General features: G+C 22.1%; 6 protein-coding genes across 6 annotated transcripts; 3 read left to right on the top strand and 3 right to left on the bottom strand.

The window, feature by feature from the left end:
* Window positions 1-1,310: 1,310 nt before the first annotated feature.
* PY17X_0619100 (conserved protein, unknown function) lies at window positions 1,311-2,812 on the top strand (the record flags this gene model as incomplete). The annotated part of the gene is made up of 5 exons (XM_022955408.1): window positions 1,311-1,345; window positions 1,534-1,744; window positions 1,942-2,124; window positions 2,258-2,481; window positions 2,632-2,812. The coding sequence occupies 5 exons, from the start codon at window positions 1,311-1,313 to the stop codon at window positions 2,810-2,812; spliced, it is 834 nt and encodes a 277-aa protein (XP_022813189.1).
* A 930-nt stretch (window positions 2,813-3,742) lies between these two features.
* PY17X_0619000 (conserved Plasmodium protein, unknown function) lies at window positions 3,743-5,131 on the top strand (the record flags this gene model as incomplete). The annotated part of the gene is made up of 1 exon (XM_022955407.1): window positions 3,743-5,131. One exon carries the CDS (start codon window positions 3,743-3,745, stop codon window positions 5,129-5,131), a length of 1,389 nt encoding a protein of 462 aa, XP_022813188.1.
* Window positions 5,132-5,545: 414 nt separating this feature from the next.
* Window positions 5,546-10,127, bottom strand: PY17X_0618900 (conserved Plasmodium protein, unknown function; the record flags this gene model as incomplete). Its single annotated transcript, XM_022955406.1, has 10 exons — window positions 5,546-6,283; window positions 6,443-6,489; window positions 6,620-8,843; window positions 8,993-9,042; window positions 9,142-9,247; window positions 9,429-9,498; window positions 9,604-9,668; window positions 9,791-9,833; window positions 9,938-10,005; window positions 10,125-10,127. 10 exons carry the CDS (start codon window positions 10,125-10,127, stop codon window positions 5,546-5,548), a joined length of 3,414 nt encoding a protein of 1,137 aa, XP_022813187.1.
* A 1,158-nt stretch (window positions 10,128-11,285) lies between these two features.
* PY17X_0618800 (prefoldin subunit 3, putative) lies at window positions 11,286-12,598 on the bottom strand (the record flags this gene model as incomplete). The annotated part of the gene is made up of 6 exons (XM_022955405.1): window positions 11,286-11,411; window positions 11,574-11,663; window positions 11,805-11,909; window positions 12,055-12,166; window positions 12,296-12,366; window positions 12,533-12,598. 6 exons carry the CDS (start codon window positions 12,596-12,598, stop codon window positions 11,286-11,288), a joined length of 570 nt encoding a protein of 189 aa, XP_022813186.1.
* Window positions 12,599-14,373: 1,775 nt separating this feature from the next.
* Window positions 14,374-14,855, bottom strand: PY17X_0618700 (mitochondrial ribosomal protein S8 precursor, putative; the record flags this gene model as incomplete). The annotated part of the gene is made up of 2 exons (XM_720613.1): window positions 14,374-14,580; window positions 14,673-14,855. The coding sequence occupies 2 exons, from the start codon at window positions 14,853-14,855 to the stop codon at window positions 14,374-14,376; spliced, it is 390 nt and encodes a 129-aa protein (XP_725706.1).
* Window positions 14,856-16,440: 1,585 nt separating this feature from the next.
* On the top strand, window positions 16,441-24,851 carry PY17X_0618600 (cysteine repeat modular protein 2, putative; the record flags this gene model as incomplete). Its single annotated transcript, XM_720614.2, has 7 exons — window positions 16,441-16,506; window positions 16,617-16,653; window positions 16,759-16,974; window positions 17,133-17,318; window positions 17,414-18,115; window positions 18,259-19,556; window positions 19,749-24,851. The coding sequence occupies 7 exons, from the start codon at window positions 16,441-16,443 to the stop codon at window positions 24,849-24,851; spliced, it is 7,608 nt and encodes a 2,535-aa protein (XP_725707.2).
* Between the last annotated feature and the right edge of the window lie 2,031 nt (window positions 24,852-26,882).

The following is a 26,882-nucleotide window of genomic DNA, read 5'->3' as shown; positions in this document are numbered from 1 at the left end:
TATATATATAATATAATTTTCCTTATCCTTCGAATATACTTTATTTCAGTGACATTGTGCTCACATTTTAGTATACGTATATATAAGGTTAGCTATAATTATGTATATTGTACATCATTCTTAGGAATAAAACCAATCAAATTTCCTATCACACCTTTTAAATTTAAATATGTAAAAATAGGATATACAAAATTAACAGAATAATAATCCAACAAAACAAAAGCTGTACATAATTTTTTCGGTCTTTAAATAGTGCATAATGCACACATTAAATTAAATTCTTTAAAATATAATATTTATAATTTAGCATGGCTATTTTGGCTATTAAATAAATAATTTTTTTGTATAAGTAGCTATAAAATATTTTAGCTAGCCAAGTAGCTACCCATATTTTCGCTTTTTAAATGGAAATAAAAAATATGTGTAGTACACTGTTGTTTTACAACAATAGTAGTATAGGTCTATTTTAATCCTACATTATTTCGTGGAAATATGGAGAAAATTTTTACAATTTTTAATGATCTGGACATACCTAATAAAAGTATATAGTAATTAACAGCTAAATAATGATATAAAATTTTAAGGAAGGAATATATAATTACATATTTGTTAATGCATTTATCCTATAACATTCATTTTTTTTTAATTCCATATTTCACCACTTTTAAAAAACAATGCAATATATTATGTACTGTCATAACTTTAAGGTTAAAGTGTTAGGTTTTTTATGAACAAAAAAAAAATAATATAAAAATAAAGAAATTAAGAAAAAATTATGAACATTCATAAAAATAAAAGCAAATTATTCGTAATAAAGTATATAAACTAGTAAAAAATATATATTATAATAATGATATTAAAATAAAGTGATATTTTTGTTATCCTTAATAATAATATATTTGTGTGTGGTTTTCCTGATATTTTCTTTGACTTATGATTTATTAGTTAAATATGTTTTCCCTTTTATTTACACATTTAAGAAAATATAGTTTTAATATATTTAAAATAAATAAATGTCTAAATAACAACATTTTAATTCAAATATTTTATATATTAAAAATTTTCAATAATTTCCATTCATTAAAGTTTATTTTCCTTTTACTTACATTTTTCTATTCCTTTTTTAATATATATTTTTAATTATTACATATTTCATTATTTTCCAAAAGTTAACAACTTTTCTTTAAAAAAACTTTAGCTCTAGAGAAAAGCTAAATATACAATTTTTATTTGTTGTCTATCCGAAATTACCACTTTTATTGTAGACTTACTTTTACAAAGTTGATCTTCATTATTTTGTGCATATAAATATGAAGGAAAATATAAAGATATTATACATACATGGGTAAGAGAGCAATCAAATAATTTTTTACTCTAATACATATAATATATAAACGTGTCTTCCATCCGTTTTAATTAATTTATCATTGTACTTTATCTTTTATAACAACCATATTTCGTGAATTTCTTTTTAATATCACTTATAAACTAATAAATGTATTTTTTCAATACTTAATTTTTATATTAATATAGATTCCACATTTTCGGAGAAAACAAGAAGAAGAAGTTGATTGAAAGAGCCGTAGGAAAAAAAAATATGATGGTAGCTAATATAAATCAGAAACGAAGTATTACGGCATTTATATGTTTCCTTCTATTTATAATTTGTGCAATGTTATTTAACATATATGTATCTTACAAACTATCATCCTTGTTAATTTTAATAATAGCAATAGTTCTATCGGTAACACAAAAAAATCGAGAATTCATATATAAAAAAAAACAATTTAAAATAAGCGATGAATGTGCATACAAATATACAATTGATAAAATCTTAATTTTATATATAAAAAATGAAGAATGTATAAGCGGAAAAAATTTATAAATATGTTCATAAAACAGTGTACTCATTTAAACTATTTTTTTTTATTTTGTTTATAGATTATCATTATTATAATAATATACTTTATCGGATCGCATCTTATTCTCTATTATATTATGAAAAAATCAATTAAACAAGCAGAACAAAAAATACAGATATATGACCCCGATGTTGTTGTTGGAATGTATTTTGGGGCCGTTGTAGCCATGAATCTTAATTATAAAAATGGAAAAAAACCTCTGGTAAATATAATTAATTTAGATCGCGTAATCAATATGACCGCACACATGTCGTATATATATATTTAATTTCACATATTTATTTCTTTTAATTATCATATAAATATCACTTTTACCTACTATCTTAATTCAACAGGTTCTTATATCCCCTTCCATTAAAACGTTTCAGAAATTTACTCATAATTTAGGAGCTGATCTTTCTACATTCCCTTATGTAATAATTGTTAATGGGTCAAAGGATACAACAACAACTATGGGAACTTGTGACGAATTAGTTTCGACCATTCCAATAGGAAAAGGAAGACTTGAAATAGTTGATGATGACCATTCTTATTCAAAATTGAAAGAATCTGATTTTAAGTAATTAATACTCGAGTAAAAAAGGGGATAGGATATGTCCCTATTATATATTGTGTGTGTATATATACATGGAATATATTAAATTGTATGGTGGATTGTGAAAATAGTTAGTTAATCTTTAATGTGATTAAATGGATTTTTTTTTTGTAGGTCGTGGATTAAAGAGGCAAAATATAAGCCTTCAACTTGTTTAGTTAATGTGACAAAAAAATTAAAAGATGAACAATTGGGACAACGTATTAAGATAAAAACAAACTCTTTTAGCGAAATTACACCATTTGAGAATGAGAATGAGAATGAAGATGTGAACGAAAACGACCCGTTAGTTTAAATAAAATTCGAAAAGGCAATTTCGACATGAATATATACATACGAATTTAAGTTTGATTATTTATTCAGACACATTGAACTATAAATAAAACCTAAATAAAACATATGTACATATGTTGGTTTTGATAAGGAGGCTTTGCAGTTTTTTCGACATTTTTATTTTATAAAAACCTTTAGTCATTTGGCTTTATCAAAATATATTTACACTTGACCAATTTGTTGAAAAATCGAAGTATTGTACATGCATATGTATGTACTTTCATTTTGTGCAAACAATGACAAGACTATTTGCATGGCCACATTATTCACATTGTTTCATTTTATTGTTTAATTGTCTGGGTATTAAGTATATCTACAGATGTATTGTAGATTTATTTATTTGCATTTATTTTGTAGAACATTTTTGATTTATACATCTCTTTGTAAAGTCACAAATTTCATGTATATATATTTTTGAATGTTTAAAGAAATTTAAATATTAAAAAATATTTTTCATTCGATATATATCTCTATATATATAATTTTTCAAAAGTTTTGAGAAATATCGATTTCATTGTTTGATGTACTTAGTTTTTTTTTTGTGTTTTTTTACATTATTTTATTTTTGGATATTTACTCTATCTTTGTTTTTTTTTATTTGATTCCTTACAATTTTTATTATTATTTAACCCGCTTTAGTTATACGTATTAATCATTTTAAAATTAATCGGTTTTTCTTTTTTTGGGGGGATGAGAAAGGGAATAAATGCTATTAAATATAATTTAATATTAATTTGACAACCCCTGAATAAGTATATCTTTAAAATAATGAATAATTAATTGGTTAATGAATAAGCAATCATCTGATAAAGCTTATAGATATATTTCACGAATCTTATTTATTGTCATAAAAATGTAACTTGAAAAAGTGTAAAGTATAAATTATTATAAAATGATAAATCATTTCAAAAAAAATATATTGTTGGAAAATTATATATCTACAAATTGTTTAAAGCAAAAATGCGTTAATGGAAGTTTACTTTTTTGTTCATATAGTTCAAAAAATAATTGTAATTTATATGGAGTTGGGGGAAAAACAGCATTATTAAATTTCCATAGGATACGGAATTCTGTGGGTAGTATCAAGAAAATTGGAATACACAGTTATAATAAAAATAATAATGGAATTAAGAGCAGTAATAATAAAGAGCGTGTAAATTTATTTAGTGAAAAAGACAAAAAAGAAAACCCTAATAAAAATGAACAAGGCATTATTATGTATTATCCAGAAAACTCAAGATTTCCATATGTAACGATTTGTGTGGTTTTAGGAATGATCGGAATTTCATCTTTCTTTAAAACTTTAATTTATAACTTAAAGAATTGTGATAATGAAAACGATTTAATATCGCAAGTAGATAAAATATTAAACTATTTAGATAACTACTTTATTATATATAATTTTGAAGAAAATAAAAAAAATACAGAATATAAAAATGACATATTTAATATAAAATATTTAACATCACAATTTTTTTTAAATGAAAATATACTTCAATGTGCAGTTCAAATGTTTACATTTTTTCTAGCTTCCTGTTTCCTTGAAAAGCATTATGGATCATTAATATATATTGGATTATTTTTAAGTGGCACCTTGTTTTCTAACATTGTCACCACTTTATTTTGTGATCTTATTAAGAGTGCAGAATCATTAAAGTTTATTAACTTTGTTCTTATACACCCATCTGGATCGATGTCCTTTATATGTGCATTTTGTTCCATTTTTTTCAAAAATTGTTCTATATGGAAAAATATACCAATTAACTGTTCTGTATTAATCGTACCATTTTTATTCTCAAGCTTTTATGGGCTCTTATCATTGTATAAAATCAATAAACACAATTTAGAAGAAGTAAATAAGATAAATAACACAAACACATATGAAAATAATAGTTCGATTGAAAGAACAAAATTTGATTTAGAAAATAATATTATTAAAAACATTGATAACAATGATGAAAAAAAAAGTATACAATATGTAAAGGAAGATACACATAAGCATAGAAATGATAATTTCATTCCTTATAAACAAAACGAAGCTCTAAATATATTACAAAATTTCTTAATAGCTGAGAAATGTGATTCAATAATAAAGAAACAGAAAACAGAACATGTTTTTTTAAATAAAAAAATCCAAAACTTAAAAAAAGAAGCACTAAGAAATATTGATGAAATAAATAATAAATCTGAAAAAATATTTTTTAGTCTCTCTTCTGCATTTACAGATGTATTTGGTATTGTCTTAGCATCAACACTTTATTTGCTCAAAATTTTGAAATGAATACTTATCCATTTTATCTCACTAATATTCAAAAAGGCTTTAAAATGGAAAGTTTTTAGTTAGAGAAAAAAATAAATAAGTTTGCTTTACTCGTCTTTAAGTATTATTATGTGATCTAGGATACAAATTTACTTTGAAAAGATGGAAAAAATATAATAATATAATAATAATAATAATAATAATAATAATAATTATTATTATTATTATTAGATGACGTTCTCCACTAAGCATATAATTATGGCCCTATAACCATTGGTGATACACCGTTCTATTTCGTTAACTTGCGCTAACAGAAATCATATATCTTCTCTTTATTTATTTGAAGAGGGTGTTTTTTCATTTTTCGATTTCATTAACTGTAATTACATTCGTTTATTAAAATTGAATAATTCTATCGCATGTGTAGAATATTACTTAGCTTTTTTTTTCAATATTATTTATTTTTTTTCCTAAAAATGGAAGCTTTGGTTTTTCACGTTTTACGTTTAAGCCTTTAACTATTATATTTATTTTTTCATGTGTTAATAATATATTAGAATTTTTATTTTTTCCTAATTCATTTATATAACTTGCTTTATTATTATCTTCTAATTTACTCTCTGACAATTTTTTATATAATTTGTGTTCCACATCAAAAGACCTATTAATTTTTCGTAAAAATTTATCTTTTATAGAATCAGTATTATATTTTGCGGTTCTTAAGGTTATATTGCGTTTTGCTTTTACCCATTTTTCTTCATTATTTATGTCATTATGAATATTTTCAAATGCAACGCTGGTACTTTTTTTTGTTTCTACCCAACCCCTGCTTTTTATCTTTTCATTAAAATGCACTACATCTTTTACTTCACTTATACTACTCTTTTTGTATTCAACAGATTTTATTTTTTTACTAAATTCTTTTTTATTATATATATCATCTTCCTTTGAATATGTACTATCTTCTTCAGAACTATTATCGCTTGTCCATGAATTTTTATGACTCTTTCCACTATCTTCTTTATTTTCTTCCTTGACATTTGTTTTATTTTCTTCATTTTCCTTTTCAATATTATGAAGTTCCTTTGATACTTTGCTTAACACTTTAGTGTTCACAAAATTGAATGCATTGAATAAATCTGTAATGTAATTGGTTACATGATTGGGGACATCCTATAATGGTACGCAAATCATGCACACATGAGTTGAAAGTTGCATCTATGCATATATATATTCACACGCATTTTATGGGGAGAAAAGAAGCACAAGAAAAACAACTAAATGGGTAAATATTCTCTTAATTTTTATTCTTATTATTTTTTTTTTAATTACTTGTTTAGCAGTCTCTTCATTTTTACATGTAGTATCAACTTCGTCTTCTGAAAAAAAATAATAAACGCAAAAATAATAATATTTCATAATGAAAAATAAGCTAAACATATACTCTGAATTTTATCTGTGAAGTGGCTCCTGCTACTATCACAGACGTTCTATTATCCATATACCCACCTGAACTGTCATCTTGTTTTTTATCATTATCTATACTGATTATACTACCTACACTATCTGAGCTTTTTACCCTTCGTGAGTTACCTACACTATCTGAGCTTTTTACTCTTTGTGAGTTACCTACACTATCTGAGCTTTTTACTCTTTGTGAGTTACCTACACTATCTGAGCTTTTTACTCTTTGTGAGTTACCTACACTGTCTGAGTTTTTTACCCTTTGTGAGTTACCTACACTGTCTGAGTTTTTTACCCTTTGTGAGTTACCTACACTGTCTGAGCGTTTTACCCTTTGTGAGTTACCTACACTATCTGAGCTTTTTATCCTTTGTGAATTACCTGCACGCTTCGTATCTTTTACTGCTTTGTTTTGAGTATCATTTTCATTCAAATCCTTACGTTCTTTACTTGTCCCATTTGTTTCATTTGACTGATGGTTGGTATTTTTTTTTAGCATGATAGAACTTTTCTTTCCATTTTGTTCTTTTAATTTTAATAATTTGTATATCATCGGATTTTCCTTTTTTTTTTCCTGGCTAGTTTTAAATTCATTCTCACCTTTTTTCTCGCCACATTTTTCACTTAAACTAGTATTCGATACTTGTGTATTTATATTGTTATGAGTTGTGTCTGGATTTTCTGAACAGTTCCCCTCCGGTGAACATTTATTTTTCTCCAGGTTTTCTTTTTTCAATGAAATATTTTTTTTTTCAAAAATTTTTTCTTTCACTTTTATTAAATTTTTTACTGAAAATAGAGCTGGTTTTTTGACGATTTTTTCTAATTTTGAAAAATTTACATTTTTTTTTTCTATCAAAGATATATCATTCACATTAACCGCTTTTAATTCTGTAATAAATTTTTTTGATATATTTTTCCCTAATGGTTTTACACTTGTTTTCATTCTATTATTTTTTACAACCTCAGAAATTATATTATTATTTTCTTCTGTTATTTTTTCGGTAACAGTTTCCCCAATTGTTTTATTTATGCTTATATCTTGTTTATCTAAACTTTCTATTTTCATCACATCTTTATCTACATCAGCCTTTACTGATATGTCATTCTTATAAATATTTGTTTCACTACTTTTTTTTAAAATTAATTTGGAATTCAAACCACTTTTAGATTTATTCATTTTAGTAATTTTTCCTATAGTATTTTCACAGGTTAAATCATTTTTATTATTCAAAATAACATTTGTTTCCGATTTTTTTGTAAATAATTTTTGTTCTAATGGATTTTTATTTTTATATTTCTCTATAAATTTTAATGGAACATAATTTTTTTTTCTTATGTAGCCACTATTTTCAATATTCTTCGATTTTACAAAAGATTTTGGTACATCTTTTAATGGGGTTATAAAATTATTTTTTTCTATGGGATCACCGTTTTCCTTTTGTATCTTTTTGTCATCATATTTTTCTTCTTTAGAATCGTTACTTTCATCTATTTGTTTCCTCTCGCTCATTTTTTCAGCTGTGGTTACACTATTCCTGTGAAAATCTTCTTTACAATTTGTCTTGTCTATTTCATTTATGTTATCTAATAATAACTCCTCCAATATACCTCCTTTAATTATTTGAACTTTTTCAGGAAATATTTCCAAATTATTTTTTCCCGTAAATTGCTTGTACGTATGATCAATGTATCTTGGACTATTATTACTTTCTCTATGATTTGATTGAGATATTAAATAACTATTTTCTAAATTTGTAATATTTAATATTTTGGATAGCGCAGATATAGTATTATTTTTATAGACATCATCATCATTTAATATAATTTCTTTTAATGTAGGTTGGCAAATGCTTGGATCCTTTAATGAAATAGCTTTTAATTTTATACTTAAAGGAACCGAATTCCATATATTACATAAATGTAACCATGTTTTATCATCAAATAATACTGCTATATATTTTAAATCATTAGAACTTTTTTCCCATAAATGACGGTATAATAACCATGATCTATTGTTTGTTTTTACACATAGCCATTTTAAGTCTCTTTTACACAATTCCCATCTGTCAACAATAGCTAACCATCCTTTATCATTTGTTTCAGAACTTAACCACTCTAAATCTTGTAATTTATGAGAAGTTAATCCAATCTGTTCGTTTTCTTCCTCCTTAATACCAGATCCATTATATCTAACTACATGTTTACTATTTAATTTGGTTAATATTATGTGAATTAGTTTTGTACATTGGTATATTTTCTTATCCCTCTAAAAAAATATGTTCCAAAATATATATTTAAAGAATTACAAGGTGCTTGAACAATTATTCATTTATATATATGGATAAATAGTATGTGTGTATATGAACATGCATAATAGAGTCTGCTTAATTTGTTCTCTTTTTTATTTTTCCTTACAATTGAAATAGAAGTCAATATCGTGTGAATTAACGGAAGAGAATGTAAGACTAAATAAATAAGAAGTAATAAAAATAATGTGTTAATGATGAATGGAAAATATATATATGTAGATTCTTTTCATTTTTTCTTCGGCATCCTCTTATTACCTGGTTTATGAATATTCAAACATATGTGTTCTATTATATCACAAATAGCATTAATAAAAACATCTATTAGTTGTACATTTATATTCTTTGCTTGTCCGGCGTTGCTCTATATACACATATGAATATATAATTATATGTGTTATTTAAATTAATGCAATTATTTTTCCATTATTTCCAATTTTATTATGTCAAATATTAAAAGAGAAAAAACAGTATAATATAATTTTCAATGATATAAAAGAAAAATTAAAATGGTACAACAATCATATGTTTTTTCTTCCTTTTACCTTTAAATTCCTAATTTGATTTTTATATGAATATACACAATCTTCATATTTTTTTATTTTTTGGGATGCTCTACAAAAAATGATTAAAAGGGAAATGCAATTAAAAGTGTTATCTATATGAGTATAATTGGATGTATTTTTCTTTTTTTAAAGACATTTAAAGTTTTAATTATACAATCTTTTATATTCTTTTAGCTCATTTAATTCGATTAAATAATCTTCATGATAATTAGGCGTCTTCTATAAAGGGTGAAAATATGTAAAAGCTTGGCATAATTTAAATGGATACATTTTAAGTGTGTATGCAGCATGGCACTATTATTATTTTCAAATTAAATATACGTAAAATAATACATTTTTACCAAATTTCCCTTTTTTTTATTTAATCGAAGATTTTTGTAGCTTCTAAAAATATAAGCAACACATAAAATAATGTATAAGAGAGAATATTTAATAAAAAATGTAATTCATCCTTTTTTTTGCGATAAATAATTTGTTTCCAATGTTACATTGTATTGTTTTCTTCTAAAGGGTATCCCAAAAAATTTCCAGATAGAAAATCATGATTTACTCCTATCTATGATTAAAATTGAGAAAAATATATTTTGTTTTGGAGAATAAATATATATGTATGTTATTTTACTTATTTTTATTATTATATTAGAATTCTTTCTTTTCAAGCAAAAATAAATTAACCATTATTGAGGCATATAACATATATTTACTTCGTCTAATAAGTTATAAAATTTTTTACATTACTGTAATATTTATATAACACAAATAAAAATTGAAATGCGTTCGAAATATATGCAATTGGTATTATTTGGGGGTGCTCTTTTTAAAATTATAAAAAAATAAAACTCATTTATTATAAAAATGTAATATTGTCTAGATATAAAAATAAAATTATTAAAATTGTCTAAGTTATATATTGATATTAATTTTTATATGAATTAATTAAAAAGGCATGTTTAATATAACACTTTGAAATAATTAATGTCTATTATTACAATGTGTGTTGTTGTTTTTTTAATTTACATTGTTGTTTTTTTTAATTTACATTGTTGTTCATATTGTTTATTGAAAAATATGAACATGTAATGATTTATTAGCATGAAGAATGAAAATTAAAGCATAATTGAATGATTAATATATTGCCTGTACATAATTTTTTTGTAATATTTTTTGACCCAATACCATTTAAATATTTTTTTCTCTTTTTTAGTTTTCTCTAAGCTTATATTAATATAACTTTTATCCTGAACAATGTGTGCACAATAAAAAATTATGCATATATAAAAAAAATATATAAGTAGAAAAAGCTACATAACAATTTATAGCTTCTTGGATAAAACAAAAAAAAAAATTATTTGCATATTCTTATATATTACATATGCATGTGTCACATGCTATTTTATATATTTTATTTTGGTTTAAGTAAATTATAATATATTAAAAAATGTGTTAATTTTTAATTTATAATATTCAACGAAAGTAAATAAACTATATATTTTCTTATAATAATGTCTTATTTTTGTACCACATAAAAAAATAATATATTAACATGAATTATTTATTTTTATACATATTTATTTAACATATAAATTTAATTTGTTTTTGTTTTCCTTTAATATATATAAATATATTTAAAAAGGAGAAATAAAAGGGATGAAAAAATATACAATACGATGGAATATATATTCATAGTGTATAAACGTAATATTTTCCCAGTTAAAATATTAATTTCACACTAACAGTTTTAGCGTGTCCAATATTTCTGGAAGAATAAAACTATAACATTTTGGTTGTAAATAATCTTGTGAAATTTTAATAATATAACATTAGATTCCCGGAAAATTAGCCTTTAGTTTCAATCGCATTTTTTTCTTTATTCCCTTTTTTCATCTCAACATAATTATGAATTCTTGATATATTAATTTCAGTTGTTGATATTTGTTCGTGTAACCATATAAGTTCCTTATCCTAATTTAAAGAGTTGAGTTTTTAAAAAATATAAATGAATAATAACATAGGAGTACATAGATGTTTTTCTACACGATATATATATATGGAATGTAATAATAAGCGTCTATAAAACGTGATACTAATAAACAATCACTATTTTACACATTTTTTAAGCTATACCATTTCTTCGTACAAATTTATTGCTCTTTCTAAATGCTGATTTAAAAGCTCTATAGCCTCATTGAATGGAAATTCAACCATTACATTAGCCTGTTATATAAAACAATAAATATGAAGCATTTATAATATATAAATAAAAGGTGTTTCTCGAAAAAACAATACTATGAAAAAAAATATTTTCATAAGCAATTCAGACATTCTTTATAATTTTTTTTCAATATTTATATGTACCCCTAGCCAAAGAAGAATATTATCACACTTTTCAATTACTCCCTTAGCATATAACGATTCTTCAAGGGGGAAATAATGTTCCAAGGGTGCTGTTTCATTCATTTGCTATAAAAATTTGTAATTTACAAGAAATTATGTATATATAAGAAAATATTTAAATATAAATTGTTCGTTAGTATGGTTTTACTAGAATGGATTTTGCAATTTCACAAAAATTGAATCTTTAATTTTGTAATATATTAAGTTTAACCTTTCTTTTATATAAGGCATTTACAACTTTTAAAGCATCTTTTAACTCAGGTATTTTCTTTTCAGTATTCATTTGTCTAGTTACAAAAGTGTGCTCCATAAATTTATATTTTCTAAAAATAAATAAAAGTAACGTGCCATTAAAAAACATCTCATTCCTGTTATAGTTTTTTATTATTTTTATAAATTTCAAAGAAATAAACATATATTCAAGTTTTGTGCTTTCTATTAACAATACTTACAATAAAAGTTCTTTTGCTAATCGAAGAATAGTTTCCTCATTTTTATTTTGTAAAAATTCTGTTACATGTTCCTGTGTAAAATTTTTTTTCATTATAAAAACAAAAAAATTAGTATGTATATATTTCTCTATATTTTAGCAATATCAAATAAATTTTATTACATATATTGTCTTATACAACTATACGCAAAAAAGAAAAAAAAAAATGTTAATAATTTATTTTATAGTTTTCTCTAACTATGAATTTTGCTCCTGGGATATTCCTTACAGACTTTGTGTTGTCGGTCAAATCATCGAATGACATTTTTTTTATAAGTAAAATAATAACAATGGAATTCAATCAAAAAATGTGATAATTTATGATTCTTTAATTTTTTGCACCAAATAAAAGCTATAACTGTTATATAAAAAATGTGCTTTCAAGGTGTCACAAATATGTATATATTAACTTATTCAATTATTCATATATGGGATTAATCTTCTATATTATAGGATATAATCTTTACTAATTTGAGGCTCATTCCAGTTACAGTAAAATATGTTCATGTCATTATTTTTCTTCATTGAACAAAATATAATTCCTTTTCTCTAATTTTGTAAGAATATCATATTCCTATGAAATTATTTCCAATCTTATATGGGATTATAGAAAGTTTGCTAAATTTGTGAAGCTTTGATATTATGTACTTATTTCAATATTAATAATTTTTTTTTCTTGCATAGTAATAAATTGTATTACGTAATATAATCAGTGAACTATAAAAAATTGTTTCTTTTTTTTAATTTTACAAAATTTACACTACAGTTTCTATATATATGCACTTCCTATTGTACGTTTTATGAAACGTGTATAAAATATTTATCATTATTATTGGTTTTTTCTTTTTTCATATTTTATTTGTTACATTTATTAATTATATTTTGTGTACCTTATTTTTTATTTACTTTTTTTCTTTTGTTTATAAAATGTTTTATAATACAAACATATGCAATATTTATTTTTTTCATTAACAAGAGTAACAAAATAGTTTAACCCCAATTATACATACTATTATGTTTTAGTACATAACACTAAGGGCGAAAAAGTATCATTTAAATAAGACGAACTAATATATATACATATATGAAAACATGTCTTAATAATATGTTTATATTTGTAAAGAACAAATTGTATATTTCATATATATTGAATTGGATTTTTAAAATAATTCATTTATAAATTTTTTCATATCTATAAAGTGGTGCAGTTTGCTTTACACAAAAAAAGGAAAAACGTTATAAACATGAAATAAGTATATTTTCCATTTATTTTTTATTCATGGTTATTTATTTCTTATTTGGTACACCACTACAAAATGTATCATATATGGCTCATATCGTATTTATATATATAATGAATTTTCTTTGATTGTTTTTTCCCTTTCAATAGTACTAATATTTATAGAACAATATGTTATAATTCTTTTCTTAAATTTTTTTTTTTTTTAAATATATACAAAATTAAAAATAGCATAGTTTAATAGCTCATATATTTATCCCATTTTTTGATTGTCTATATTTAGTCTCTTTTATATATTTTTTTTTTAAATATTTGTATTTAAATTATATTAGTTTTTAAAAAAAATTATTTTTTTATATATTTTTTACAAATAAAACAAATGTTCGAAAAATATAAAAAACATAAAAAAAGAAAATATGTCAATTAGCATAAAATATGTATAGTATGTGGGCATGTGTAAATACCTATAATTGGGGTATTTGGAGACTTTCCTTTTTTTTACTAATGTAAAACAGGAAGTTATTATAAACATAAAAATAGTTATATACTTCTTATGATATATAATCATATTTAAATAAAAAAAACTATCGGTTTATTATTTCCCACCAGAGGAAATATATTGAAAAAATTTGTATCCGTCTATCCACGTCCATAATAAAAAATTTGAGAATATTTAAAATAAAATATATTGTATATATATATATTTTTTTTTTTTTTAATTTTTTATTTGTATTGTAAAAATATAATCGTAAAATAACATTATCCCTCTAAATGTGTGACAAAAAAAGTTAACAAAAAAGTTAACAAAAATGCTGGTATCCATTATTAACTGCAAATAGCATTTTACCCCCAATTCCCATTCGTATACAATCTCTGTGACTTATTACACCACAACTAGTTTGCATTATCCATAATCCTGTATTGAATCGTGTACGAAATTTGAGCTCATGAGGTGTTAGCCATATATCTCTACTTGGTTTTGATACAACTCGAATATTCCTTATGACCTATATAAAGAATAATTATTTATATCCATGTAATATAATATATGATATGTATATGTGTGCAAAATATATACAAATGTTTTTATAAGTATTACCGGTGCGCCCTTGTAATGTTTTAGTAGTATATCTATTTTTGTTCCCTTAATTGCAAACCCTCTAATGAGACCTTCCTTTTGTAGTAATTCAAGAATTTGAACATTTAATACATGAAATGGACATTTTTGAGTCATAGCATCTGTTCGTAATAAAGATACTACCATTTCACATGCTCTCTGCATTTTGTTTTTTTTTTTACAAAAATTTTTAGCAGAACTATATAGGATGGGTATATATTTTTTTCTTTTTTTTTGGCATATTTTTAATTAAAAAAAAATTATATACAAATTTTTATTAAAAACATTAAATAAAAATTAAAAAAGAGAAAAAAAAAATAATTAAAATAATAAAGGTGAAAATAAAACGAAATGAATAAAATTGATGAGTAATTATTAAAATATTCATAAAAACATGAATAAAAAAGTGGAAGCATTTCTTGTATTATTTATATCCATATATTTCAAAAAAAGGAAATTATAAGTATATTTTTTTTTCTTATGCTATGTTAAATTTTTTATTTTTTTGCATATACAGAATAATAGCAACATCGTCGGGTTTTTATAACCATGTAAATTGCATTTTACACATTTATAGGTACATATATTATGTATGTATTTTGAACGAAATTTTAAAAGTGTATTTGTATATCTTTAATTAGGTAAAATTCTTATATCTAAAAAATAATTATCTCTCATATATTTATTGAATAAAAGATCAATACCAATTATCATAACGAGAATTTGTCACATATTATTATATCGTTAATCTATTGCCTTATATGCATTGAAGCAAAGAATAAGTAAAAATATATAATTATTTTTTATTTTTTAGAAATTTCAATACAATTTCCTAGACACAAATACGGCTCTATTTTTTTTTTTTAGTATTTCATGTGCATGCATTTAAAAATAATTAATACTATTTGTTTTATATAATTGTAATGCTGCACAACATGCATACGTATACATATATTTTTATGTGTGTTGTTTAACAATTCGTATATATTAAAATTATTATATAACAAAATATATTTATAACCATTGTAGATCATAATATTCAATATTATAAATTTTCAAATGTGATGGTAGACGATGTTATTACAATTAAAAATTATAATTTATCAACGGAAAAAAAAAAACGTTTAAAATATATCATGTTTATTTTAAACGATAAATTAAATTATTTTGTTAAAAGGGGTATTATTATCAAAATATTAATAAATGTTATGGCGGTAAATAAATACATATATATATATTGGTAAAAAGACAATATATGTATATTTGCTTCGAAACTATCATAATTAGTACGTTAAAAATTAGTATATAAAATACAAATTCCTATATATGCATGTGATCATAATCTTATATGCATAAATTAAAACATATAACCCAATTTCGTGATGAAATGATTTTCCTTTCTTCCCTTGTGTGTTCTTATTTGGTATTTTTTTGTTCCTATTTGGCATTGTTTTGTTCGATTACAAATAAATTATTTTCTCAATAAAATAAAAATGTGTTCCCTTAAATTGATCAATCTTAATTTATGAATTCCTAAAATATTACTTGGTTGCATGCAAAACAAAATATTTCTAAAAAGTGTAAAAAAAAAAAAAAAAAGTAAGAATATTTCCCTTTGCTATTGCATCAATACTGTTTAAAATAAATGTTATAAATTGTTTTATATTTTATTTGTTTGTCTACTTGATTTTCATTTTTGGGGGGGATGGAGCATAATTTTTAAAAATATTTTTAATATTATATCTACAAAATGATGAATCCGAATAATTTTTTTTTTCTGCTGTCTATTCTGGCTTGCTATTTATTTCTTGAACAGGTTAAACATATCACTCTCACTATATTGACATTGTCTATATACTTAAAAAAATAAAATAATAATAACATCTCGATATATTTAGTCATAATTTTGTGTATTTCCACTTTTAGCGCACGGCATCAGAATTTTCGAAGCAAAACCCCAAGGGTGATAATTAATTATATAAAATAAATACGATAAAAACATGTAGAAGATATACATATATTCTGATTATTTTTTACGAAACATATATGTGTATTTTTTTTTTTATAGGATATAGGAATTCAAATATCCAGAAAAATGACTCAGTAAAATCAACTAATTTGAAATCTAAAAACAACGTTAAAAATTTATTCAAAAAAACAACCAAATTAATAAATGAAAGAGGGATTAGTTTTGTTTATGTTAATTTTGGAAATATTTTGGAACTAAAATATAACAACCCTGTTAGTCTTGTAAACAGCATTTATTCAAAAGAAAAGGAAAAATGTAACATAAAAAATATATATACCAACTTTAATATATTTCATTTTATTGTATTTTTTCAAATTTACATATTTATTTGTTCATTCATTTTATTTTGTCTTTATTACAATTAAAATTTCTATTTAATGTATTCCCTTTATCCACTTTGTATTTATTTTTAGATCTATCTACATGTTATAGCGATGGAAAAGTAAAAAATATCGAAAATTGTAATAGATTTACACTTTCAGGAGATATATGTGATGTTCCTATTGAGTTTGATGTGAATAAAAATTTTGCATTGGATGAGCAAAATAAATATTATTCAAAATGTTTAAGTGATAATAAACCTGAATATAGGATAAAGAGTTAGAAATTAAAAATTATTTATTATGTCAATACTCTTCATATGCTATCTTCAATAAAAATATAAATGTCTTTTTTTTTTTTTTTTTTTTAATAGATAATAATCATATTGTAATCCAATCAGGAGAAAAATTGGATCTAAAAATAAAAAATGAATCATTTCTTTTGAGAACATCTATAATTATTACAGAAGATAATTGTTTAAATAAAGTGAAAATAAAAAGTCCTCATTTTATATTTCAAGAATCGAAAAATAAATTTGGTATACCCATATTATATAAAGGACATATAATAGGTTCTCAATTTCAAAATATTAAAGTGTCGAATGATGCTGAAGGTTTATTTAATGTGTGTTCTTGTATAATTGATTATTTATATTACTCTTATAATAAGTGCTCTAATAGTAATAAGCATTATTCAGAAGTGTTAACTATTCGAGTTATTAAAAAACCGACAAATGAGGGGGATAATACAAAAAAATTTAAAACAGGGGAAAAATATTCTATTAATTTGCAAGAATATGTAACTCCATTTCCTATTAAAAGTGCTTTTATAATTAAAAATATAGAAGGTTATACATGTAATAATATTAAGAATACATCTTTTAATGAAATGCATGAAAATTTTTATAAAAATGAAAAAAAAATGCATTTTTATGATATGTTTATACATGAAACGGATTCTAGAATTTTTAAAGATGATATAGTTTTTCAAAAACCGGGAGATTATTTATTATGTTACACAGCCAATGATGGTCGAGTTGATTACTCCGCTTTACTTTCTCCAATTTTAGTTATCGGTTAGTATTCATTTTGTAGTGTCTTTTTTTTACTATTTCTTGAATTATACAATTTTTACCCCTAATATACATAGATATGCAAATTTTAGTATGTATATAAATATAATAGAAAAAAATATAACATTTTTCTCTTTATTTTTCAGGGTATGATTTAAACAAAATGAATTACATATATATCGACTTAAATGTGTCCAAATTAAATATAGAACACTCAGTTGTTTTGCAGAAATATAATTCAAATGAACCACTAAAAGATATATTTTTCAAAAAGAAAGAAAGCATTCAATGTTCAGGTGAAAATGTAATTTATTCTAATAAAATTTCTGAAATAAATAGTGATAATGATAAAAATTTAATTTTAGATGTTATACATATATCAAATATACAGTGTGACGAATATGATGTGATATTGGAAATTTGTTCAAAATATAATGAAGACGATAAATACAACTTAATTGGGCATGCAATTATAAAGCCATATATTTTACATAATAATTATGATATAAATCATTTAACATGTTTCAATATAAAACCCGATGATATTCAGACATATACAATGAATAAAGAATCCGAATTTTTCATATTATTTCCTGAATTATTAGAAAATTTTAATAAATATGACATCACTTATTTGTATATATCATCATTATGTTATACAAATAAAAATGAAATAGTTTTAACTTATAATCATGACAAAAATATGACGCCAATTTTTTTTAAATATTTTAAAATATCAAATCCCTCTAGTTCAATATTATATATTACAAAAGACAGCATAAAATTATATGTTTTAAAAAAAACAAATCAAACATTATATTTGTATGATATAACCCCAGAAAAAGTTGATAATAAAAAAAAAGCTATTAATAATAATAATAATAATTTAGATGATCCATATATAGATATGTTATTATCTTATTATTTAGATTATGCTGATTTTACAAAATGTGAAAACTGCTCAAACCCTATTATGATGAAACCAATATATGATGAAAATAAACTTCTCAAAAATATTTTTTTATTAACATCACATCCTTATGATAAATTCTTAATAATAAATTTAGACTTTTCTATCCTTTATACACATAATATTAATAATGTAAAAAATGAAGTATTATACTTTCGAGATATATCTTTCTCTTTAGATATTTTGGAACACGGGTCATTTTTTATATCTGATTTTTCATGTGGAAATTTTAAAAATGAATCCCTAGATTGTTTTTTAATTGACCAATTAAACAATACCGTATTAGCTATAGAATATATTAAAATGAATAACAAGATGATTCTTATAGATACCTTTCAAGGGGAGAATATTACCCATATTGAGGAGAACAACTCATACGACTCCATGCTTAATCAATTAGACACTTACTTGTATAAACCCAAAAATATAGTAGCATATCCCTATTATGATTCTTATGTTATATTTATAAACGAGGTAAGGACAATGAATATAGTAAAAATGAGATAAAATGATATGTGTATTGTTATAAAAATTTCATTTATATTTTTACACATGTATTAATCGCTGTCTAATTTTACAAAAGTATGGATACATAAGTTAATACATATGTATATATACACACGCATTTATATATTTTGTTATTTCCATATCATTTTCTTAATATAGGATGAATCTAATGAATTAAATCTGATGCATTATGATAAAAACAAAAAAAATAATAATTTTTCATATATCGGTAAAATAAATAATACACATATCGATATTGGTAAAATCAAAAATGTGTATAAATTTTATGACCATAAAGACCTAATTAATAGAAATATACTTTTAATTATAAGATACTACGAAAGAAATATACAATTCATATATATACCTATAAGAAATATTTTGAGCTGTCTTGAATTAAAATATAACCATCCATCTGTTATACAAGATAATGGAAAAATATATGCACTAAAAATATTATCAGATGAAATACAAAAAATGAATATCCCTCATAACTTTCAAATAATTGTTAATAATATAAATAAATCACAATATGTTACAATAGATAAATATGATGGGACTATTAAAATAAAATTGTCAGAATTTGTTGCAGATCCTGTCAATTTAACTGTTGAACTACTTGGGGTTTTTGTTGAATTAAAAATAAATATAGAATTTACAGTAATTTGTGCTGATGGTATGAAAGTGCTTAATGGAATGTGTGTTCCTTGCCCGTTAGGATCATATAATAATATTAATGAATATATTAAAAATAAAACGATATACGAATGCACATCATGCCATGAAAATTCTACTACTAAACATGAAGCATCTATTAGTATATCTCAATGTTTGTGTTTACCAGGATATGAATTAAATGATAATGACGAATGCGTTTTATGTGAAAATGGGACATGGAAATCTGAACTTTCTAACACGCCGTGTATTTTTCATTGTTATCCTAATTCATATAGTACAGTTGAAGGAAGTAGAGGAGAAGATGAAAGTAAATGTAAATGCAATAAAGGATTTTATTTTGTTTCTAAAAATTCCATAAACTTTTGTGAACAATGTGATATAGGCTACTTTTGTCCTGGTGGATATAAAGTAGATAAAATAAAATGTCCGGAAAATACTACAAACACAACACAACAGAATGGTTCTATAAAAAGTTGTGAATGTGAAAAAGGTTATGAACCCTTTGATTCTTCAGGTTTGATTAATTATAATTTTATTGAAAATCCAATTTTCAATGATTACAAAGATTTTGCACATGAATTGCAAAGCTCTCAAGTTTGTGTACCGTGTAAAGTAGGGTTTTATAAAAGCATCATTTCAGATGTAAAATGTATACAGTGTTCTGCTCATGTATACACTGATGCAGAAAAATCAACTTCCATATTTAATTGTAATAAATGCGAAAAAGGATACTATTTACATGCTAAAGATTCATGTTTATTATGTCCAGATAACCATTATTGCCCTGGGGGTGAGAAACGTAACGGAAAGGATCCCAAACATGAAAATGAGAAAGTTCCATGTAGCAGTAGAAGTTTAACAATACCCCCAAATGACCTAAATACATCATATTTAAATTGTTTATGTAAAAGAGGATTTGAATTTTATAAGCTAGAAGGGAATGAATTTGATTGTTTAGAAATACCTAAGAATTATTATAAATCCACATTAAGTAATACAAAAAAACAAGCATGTCCAGAAAATAGTGTTACATTATATACAAAAACAGAATCTAGATCAAAATGCATATGTACGGAAGGATATTATTGGGATATTCATAAATATAAATGTGTTAAATGCCCAAAAGGCCATTATTGCCCAGGGGGGTATTTAAAAAATTGTTTTATAAAAAATACTTTACATTTATGTAATCCTAAAAAAATAAGGTGTCCTATAAAAAACTCAACAACACAAGATGATAAACCGTTTAGCGAATCAAGTTGTATGTGCGATAAAGGATATACTATAAATAAAGAGGCATTAGGCGAATGCATTATGTGTCCAGTTAATACATATAAAGATGTTATATCCAATGTTGAATGTACTATGTGCTTAGCACCTTACACAACAGATGGACAAACAGGAAGTACCAAAGAAGAAGATTGCACATGCTCAGGCGGTTATTATTTTTTTAATCATTGCTTACCTTGTACTGATAAAGATACTTATTGTAAGGGTGGGAAAATGATAGTCAATAATAAAAGAAAAACTGTTCACTATGCTCCATCAAAATGTCTACCCAATACAGTTGTATCATTTGAAACAGAAAAACCATATGACTCCAGTTTTTGTGTATGTAAAAAGGGTTACAAACATGTCTATAGTGCAAATAATTCCACAAAAATATGTGCACCTTGTGAAAATGGTTTTTTTAAAACAATGATCGGGGATTTTACATGTGAATCAAAATGCAAACCCAATTCAACTAGTTTTTATGGATCAACGCATGAAACGCATTGCTTTTGCTTAGAAAATTACTATTTTAAAAATGGGGTATGTATAAATTGTCCAGATGGTGCACATTGTCGTGGTGGTTTTGAAGAAGAAACGTTATTGAATATGAAAAAAAATGAAAATTATTTGGATCATTCAAAAATTAAACATGTAATGCCTGTTCCTAGAGAAAATTATGCACTTTATCGCTTAAATCCAAGTATACATAATTATGATTGGTTTATTGTAGAATGCCCAATCAAAGACGCTTGTTTATATAATGGAAAATGCTACGAGTCTATGACTAATTTTTTATGTGGAGAATGCAAAAAAGGATATACAAATAATTTTTCTAAATTAAACTTGTGTATTAAATGTAGTGGTATTATAGCTAATATTTTGTATATCCTATTTGTCAATATGTCCGCATTGTTATTTATAGTTATCATGGCATATTTAAATGTTTTTACGGGAACTAACAGAAAATCCGTTCATTCTATTGTTATAAAAATTGGTATAAATTACTTTTCTTGCATGAAGTTATTTTATATTATTGGAACAAGTGAAATGTACTTCCCCATCAATCTTTCATCTCATGTTAATTATATGACTAAATATATAAAAAAACTATTAAAGGTTAAAAAAAATTATGGCATATACTGTATATTAACAAGTTTCAATATGTCACATGCAAATGCTTACTTTTATGGAATGCTTTATTATGCGTTTAAACCTATTTTACTTGCGATAATATTAACAATTTTAATGTACATAGTAGTCGAAATATATAAATACAAGGTTCAGGATAAAACAAATATAAAATTAAGAGTAATAGATGAAATTAAAGTTTTAGGAAATAATAAACTATACGACGAAATAATGCAAGAACTGATATCAGAAAGAGGATTGGTACTATTCAGATACATACCAATACCTGGAGATTCGCGATTTAAAAGAATTAAAAATTTTCTTGAAGATATGATTCCTATACATGTCACATTATTATTTTTTATGCACACAGAAATCACGTATTATATGTTAACATTATTAAATTGTAAAGCAATTTATTATAACGATAAATTTATAGAGCAATATATGAGTTTTGCACCTAGTGTAAAATGTGATTTATCTAAAGATTACGCGAAGTTTTTTATATTAGGTATGAGTGGATTAGTAGTATGGGGGATTGGCATTCCATTAATGTCTTATTTAGTGTTATATAAAAATAGAAGAAAGCTGCATAATGAAAATGTTTTGCTTAAATATGGTTTCTTAAACAATGGATTTAATTTTCAATTTTGGTATTGGGAAACAATTGTCTTTTTAAGGAAAAATATTATTTTACTAATATCAACTGTTTCTTTATTGAAGACGACTAGAGTGCTTGGTACCACTATGTGGTTATTTACTTGTGTTTCATCTTTTTTTCTCATATTACAGATAATACTTCAACCATTTGATTCAAGAAATTATCATATTTTAAATAGATTAGAAACTTTTAGTATGGTGGCATGGACAATTAGCTTAATGGTTTTGACATTTTTAACAGTGTCTAGTGCTAGTTCTACCGTGAATTTTTATGTTTTATTGTCTTTGTTATTTTTTAACTTTATTTTTATGGCTAATGTTTTGATAGTTTTATGTAATTCCTATATGGAAAATTTAAGGCATATCAAGAAAAATATTAAAATTCCATTTTTAAGCAAATTTTTTGAAAAAATGTCAAAAATTGCTGAAGAAAAATGTTATAAAGAACCCATAGTTTCTTTAAATCTTCATGACAATTCAATTGAATTCACAAAGAAATATAAAAAGCACCTTATATTTGGGAAGCATATATTAACAAACGAAGAAAAAAATTATTTTCTTAATGTTTTATCAAATTTTATATATTTGGGTATACTGGATTTAAATTTCACTATTTTCCATTCTTATTTTATGGAATTCATGTTAAGACTATCAATAATTGATAACGAGTTGCTTCAAAAAAAAACAAAAAGTGGTGTTTTAAAATTAATTGCTAAAGAATCCCAAAGCATAGACGAATGGATAAAACTTAAGGAATGTGAATTAAAGAAAAGAACATTCTTTGAAAGACATAAAAAAATATTGAATTTGTTTACAAATAATTCGCTTATTATTCAAAATAACATAAAAAATATTATATATAAAGGAGACAAACATACAATAATTTCAGACTATGAAGTATTGATTAATGTCTTAAAATATGATAAAGATTTTATAACGGATTTCAACTTTTTATATGATGAGGATGCAGTAAAATCCGGTTTAATTCTTTCAGATTTACAATTGTCATTTACAAAGATAAAGATGAAAGATAAAGAATTAGTTATGCAGTTATTTTCTATATTTATTGCAAAGAAAAATATTGTAGAATTTGAACGAGATATTCATCTTAAAAATAAAATTGAGCAGCTTAAAATATTGTATGAAACCCTTGTAAAGCCAAATCAAAAAAAGAAGTTAACATTTCGAAAAAATGTTGAAGATGCGGTTAAAGGAGATAAATTTGATTATAAGTTAATAGAAAATGAATTAATACCATTAAATAATAGAATAAACACCTTAATAGATAATTACCAAAAATTAAAAAATGATACTTATGATGAAGTTGAATGCAACCCTAATGATAATCTTATTCTAAATGACAATAATTCAGAAGATTTTGACGGCAATTTAACAAAATTAAATTTTCAAGAAGTGTCAAATGATGCCAAATCAGAGGAAAATGTGATAAATGAGGATGTTAAAGATAATGTAGAAGAAAATAAAAATGATGATAATTCACAAGACGGCATTCAGAACATTTAATTAATACACAATATATATTTATGTTATAATTTTTATTTTTCTGAAAATATTTTCAAAAACGTGTTTATACTTAGAATGTTTTAAGATATATTTATATATTTTTCTTTGAGAATTAATGATATATATTAATTTGCTATCTAATGTTCATACTAAATATTTTTTATATTATATTAATATTAGCATTAAACTATGACATTTACCTTGTCTAATTTCTATAAAGTGATTTTGAATATATTAATAATAAAATTAAAATAATTAATAAAAATAAACGATATAAGTAATTGTTTTTTAATTAAATTATTTACAAAAAAATATAACTATTAAATATAATTATACTTAAAATATATAAACATTAAAATGTTAAAATAATATTATTAAATATATAATTAATAAAATAATAAAAATAATTATATAATAAATTAATAAAACAATTATATAATAAATTAATAAAATAATTATATAATAAATTAATAAAATAATTATATAATAAATTAATAAAATAATTATATAATAAAATAATAAACAATTATATAATAAAATAATTATATTAAAAATACATTTATTAATATAAATAAAATTATTTAATTAATAAATAATTAGGGTAATAAAATATTTAATAATAATTAAATTTATTAATAAAATAAAAACATTTTAAAATAATTATAAATAATAAATTATAATTTTAATAAATATAGTTAATTATTTAATATATTTATAAAAATATATGTCAATGATTATTAAATATTCATTTAAAATATATATATTTAATTATATTTATATAAATTAATTAAATTAAAATTAAATATTTAAATAAAATATTATAATTAATTGTTTATATTTATTTTATTAATTAAATAATAATATATTTTAATATTATATTAATTATAATTTAAATTATAATTAATTATATGCAATAATAAATATTATTTTAATTTATTTGTATTAGTTATATATTTATATTAATATATTTAATAAAATATAAATTAAATAATCATATATATAAATAATATAATTTATTTTATTTTTAAATATTATTATATAATTAATTTAATATATATTTATTTTATTAATAATTAATTTAATTTTAATATACATTTATTATATTATTAATATTATTATATATTTAATTTTATTTTAATGTATTTATTTATTTATTTATTTATTTATTATTAATATTATATATATTTAATTTTAATATATTTATATTTTATTTTTAATATTATTATATAATAATTTAATTTTAATATATATTTATTTATTATCAATTAATTCGTTTATTTATTATTAATTAATTTGTTTATTATATATTTATTTTAATATTTTAATATTATTTATTATTAATTTTATTGTATTATTATATTTATTTTAATATTATTTTATTTAATATTATTATATTATTAATTTAATTTTATTATATTTTTAATTTATTTAATTATATTTAATTTAATATTATAATATATTTATTATTTTATTATATTTAATTTAATATTATTATATATTTAAATTATTTTTATTATATATTATTTTATTATTATATTTTTAATTTATTTTATTATATTTAATTTAATATTATTATATATTTAATTTAATATTATAATATATTTAATTTATTTATATTTAATTTAATATTATTATATATTTAATTCATTTTATTATATTTAATTTATTTTATATATTTAAATTAATATTATTATATATTTAAATTAATATTATTATATATTTAAATTATTTTTATTATATTTTTTATGTTATTGTATTATTAATTTATTATAATATATTTAATAATTTATATTATATATTTACGTAATATACACATATTAATTTTATTAGTGTGTAAAACAGTACTAATATATAATAATTTTATTTATATATTAAAAAAGACATTTATTTTCCTTCTATATTAAAGATGTTTTATTTTTATATTATAATGATATTAAGACAATAAATAATCAATGGATTTAGCCATGTTTTTTTATTGTGATGTCAAATGTAATTAAGGAATTGGATACTATATTTCAATACGTTTACAAA

The sequence above is a fragment of the Plasmodium yoelii genome, assembly GCF_900002385.2.
Source record: "Plasmodium yoelii strain 17X genome assembly, chromosome: 6".
Classification (NCBI taxonomy): domain Eukaryota; phylum Apicomplexa; class Aconoidasida; order Haemosporida; family Plasmodiidae; genus Plasmodium; species Plasmodium yoelii.
Note: the sequence above shows the minus strand (reverse complement) of the source record. Positions and strands in the feature narration are given on the sequence as shown.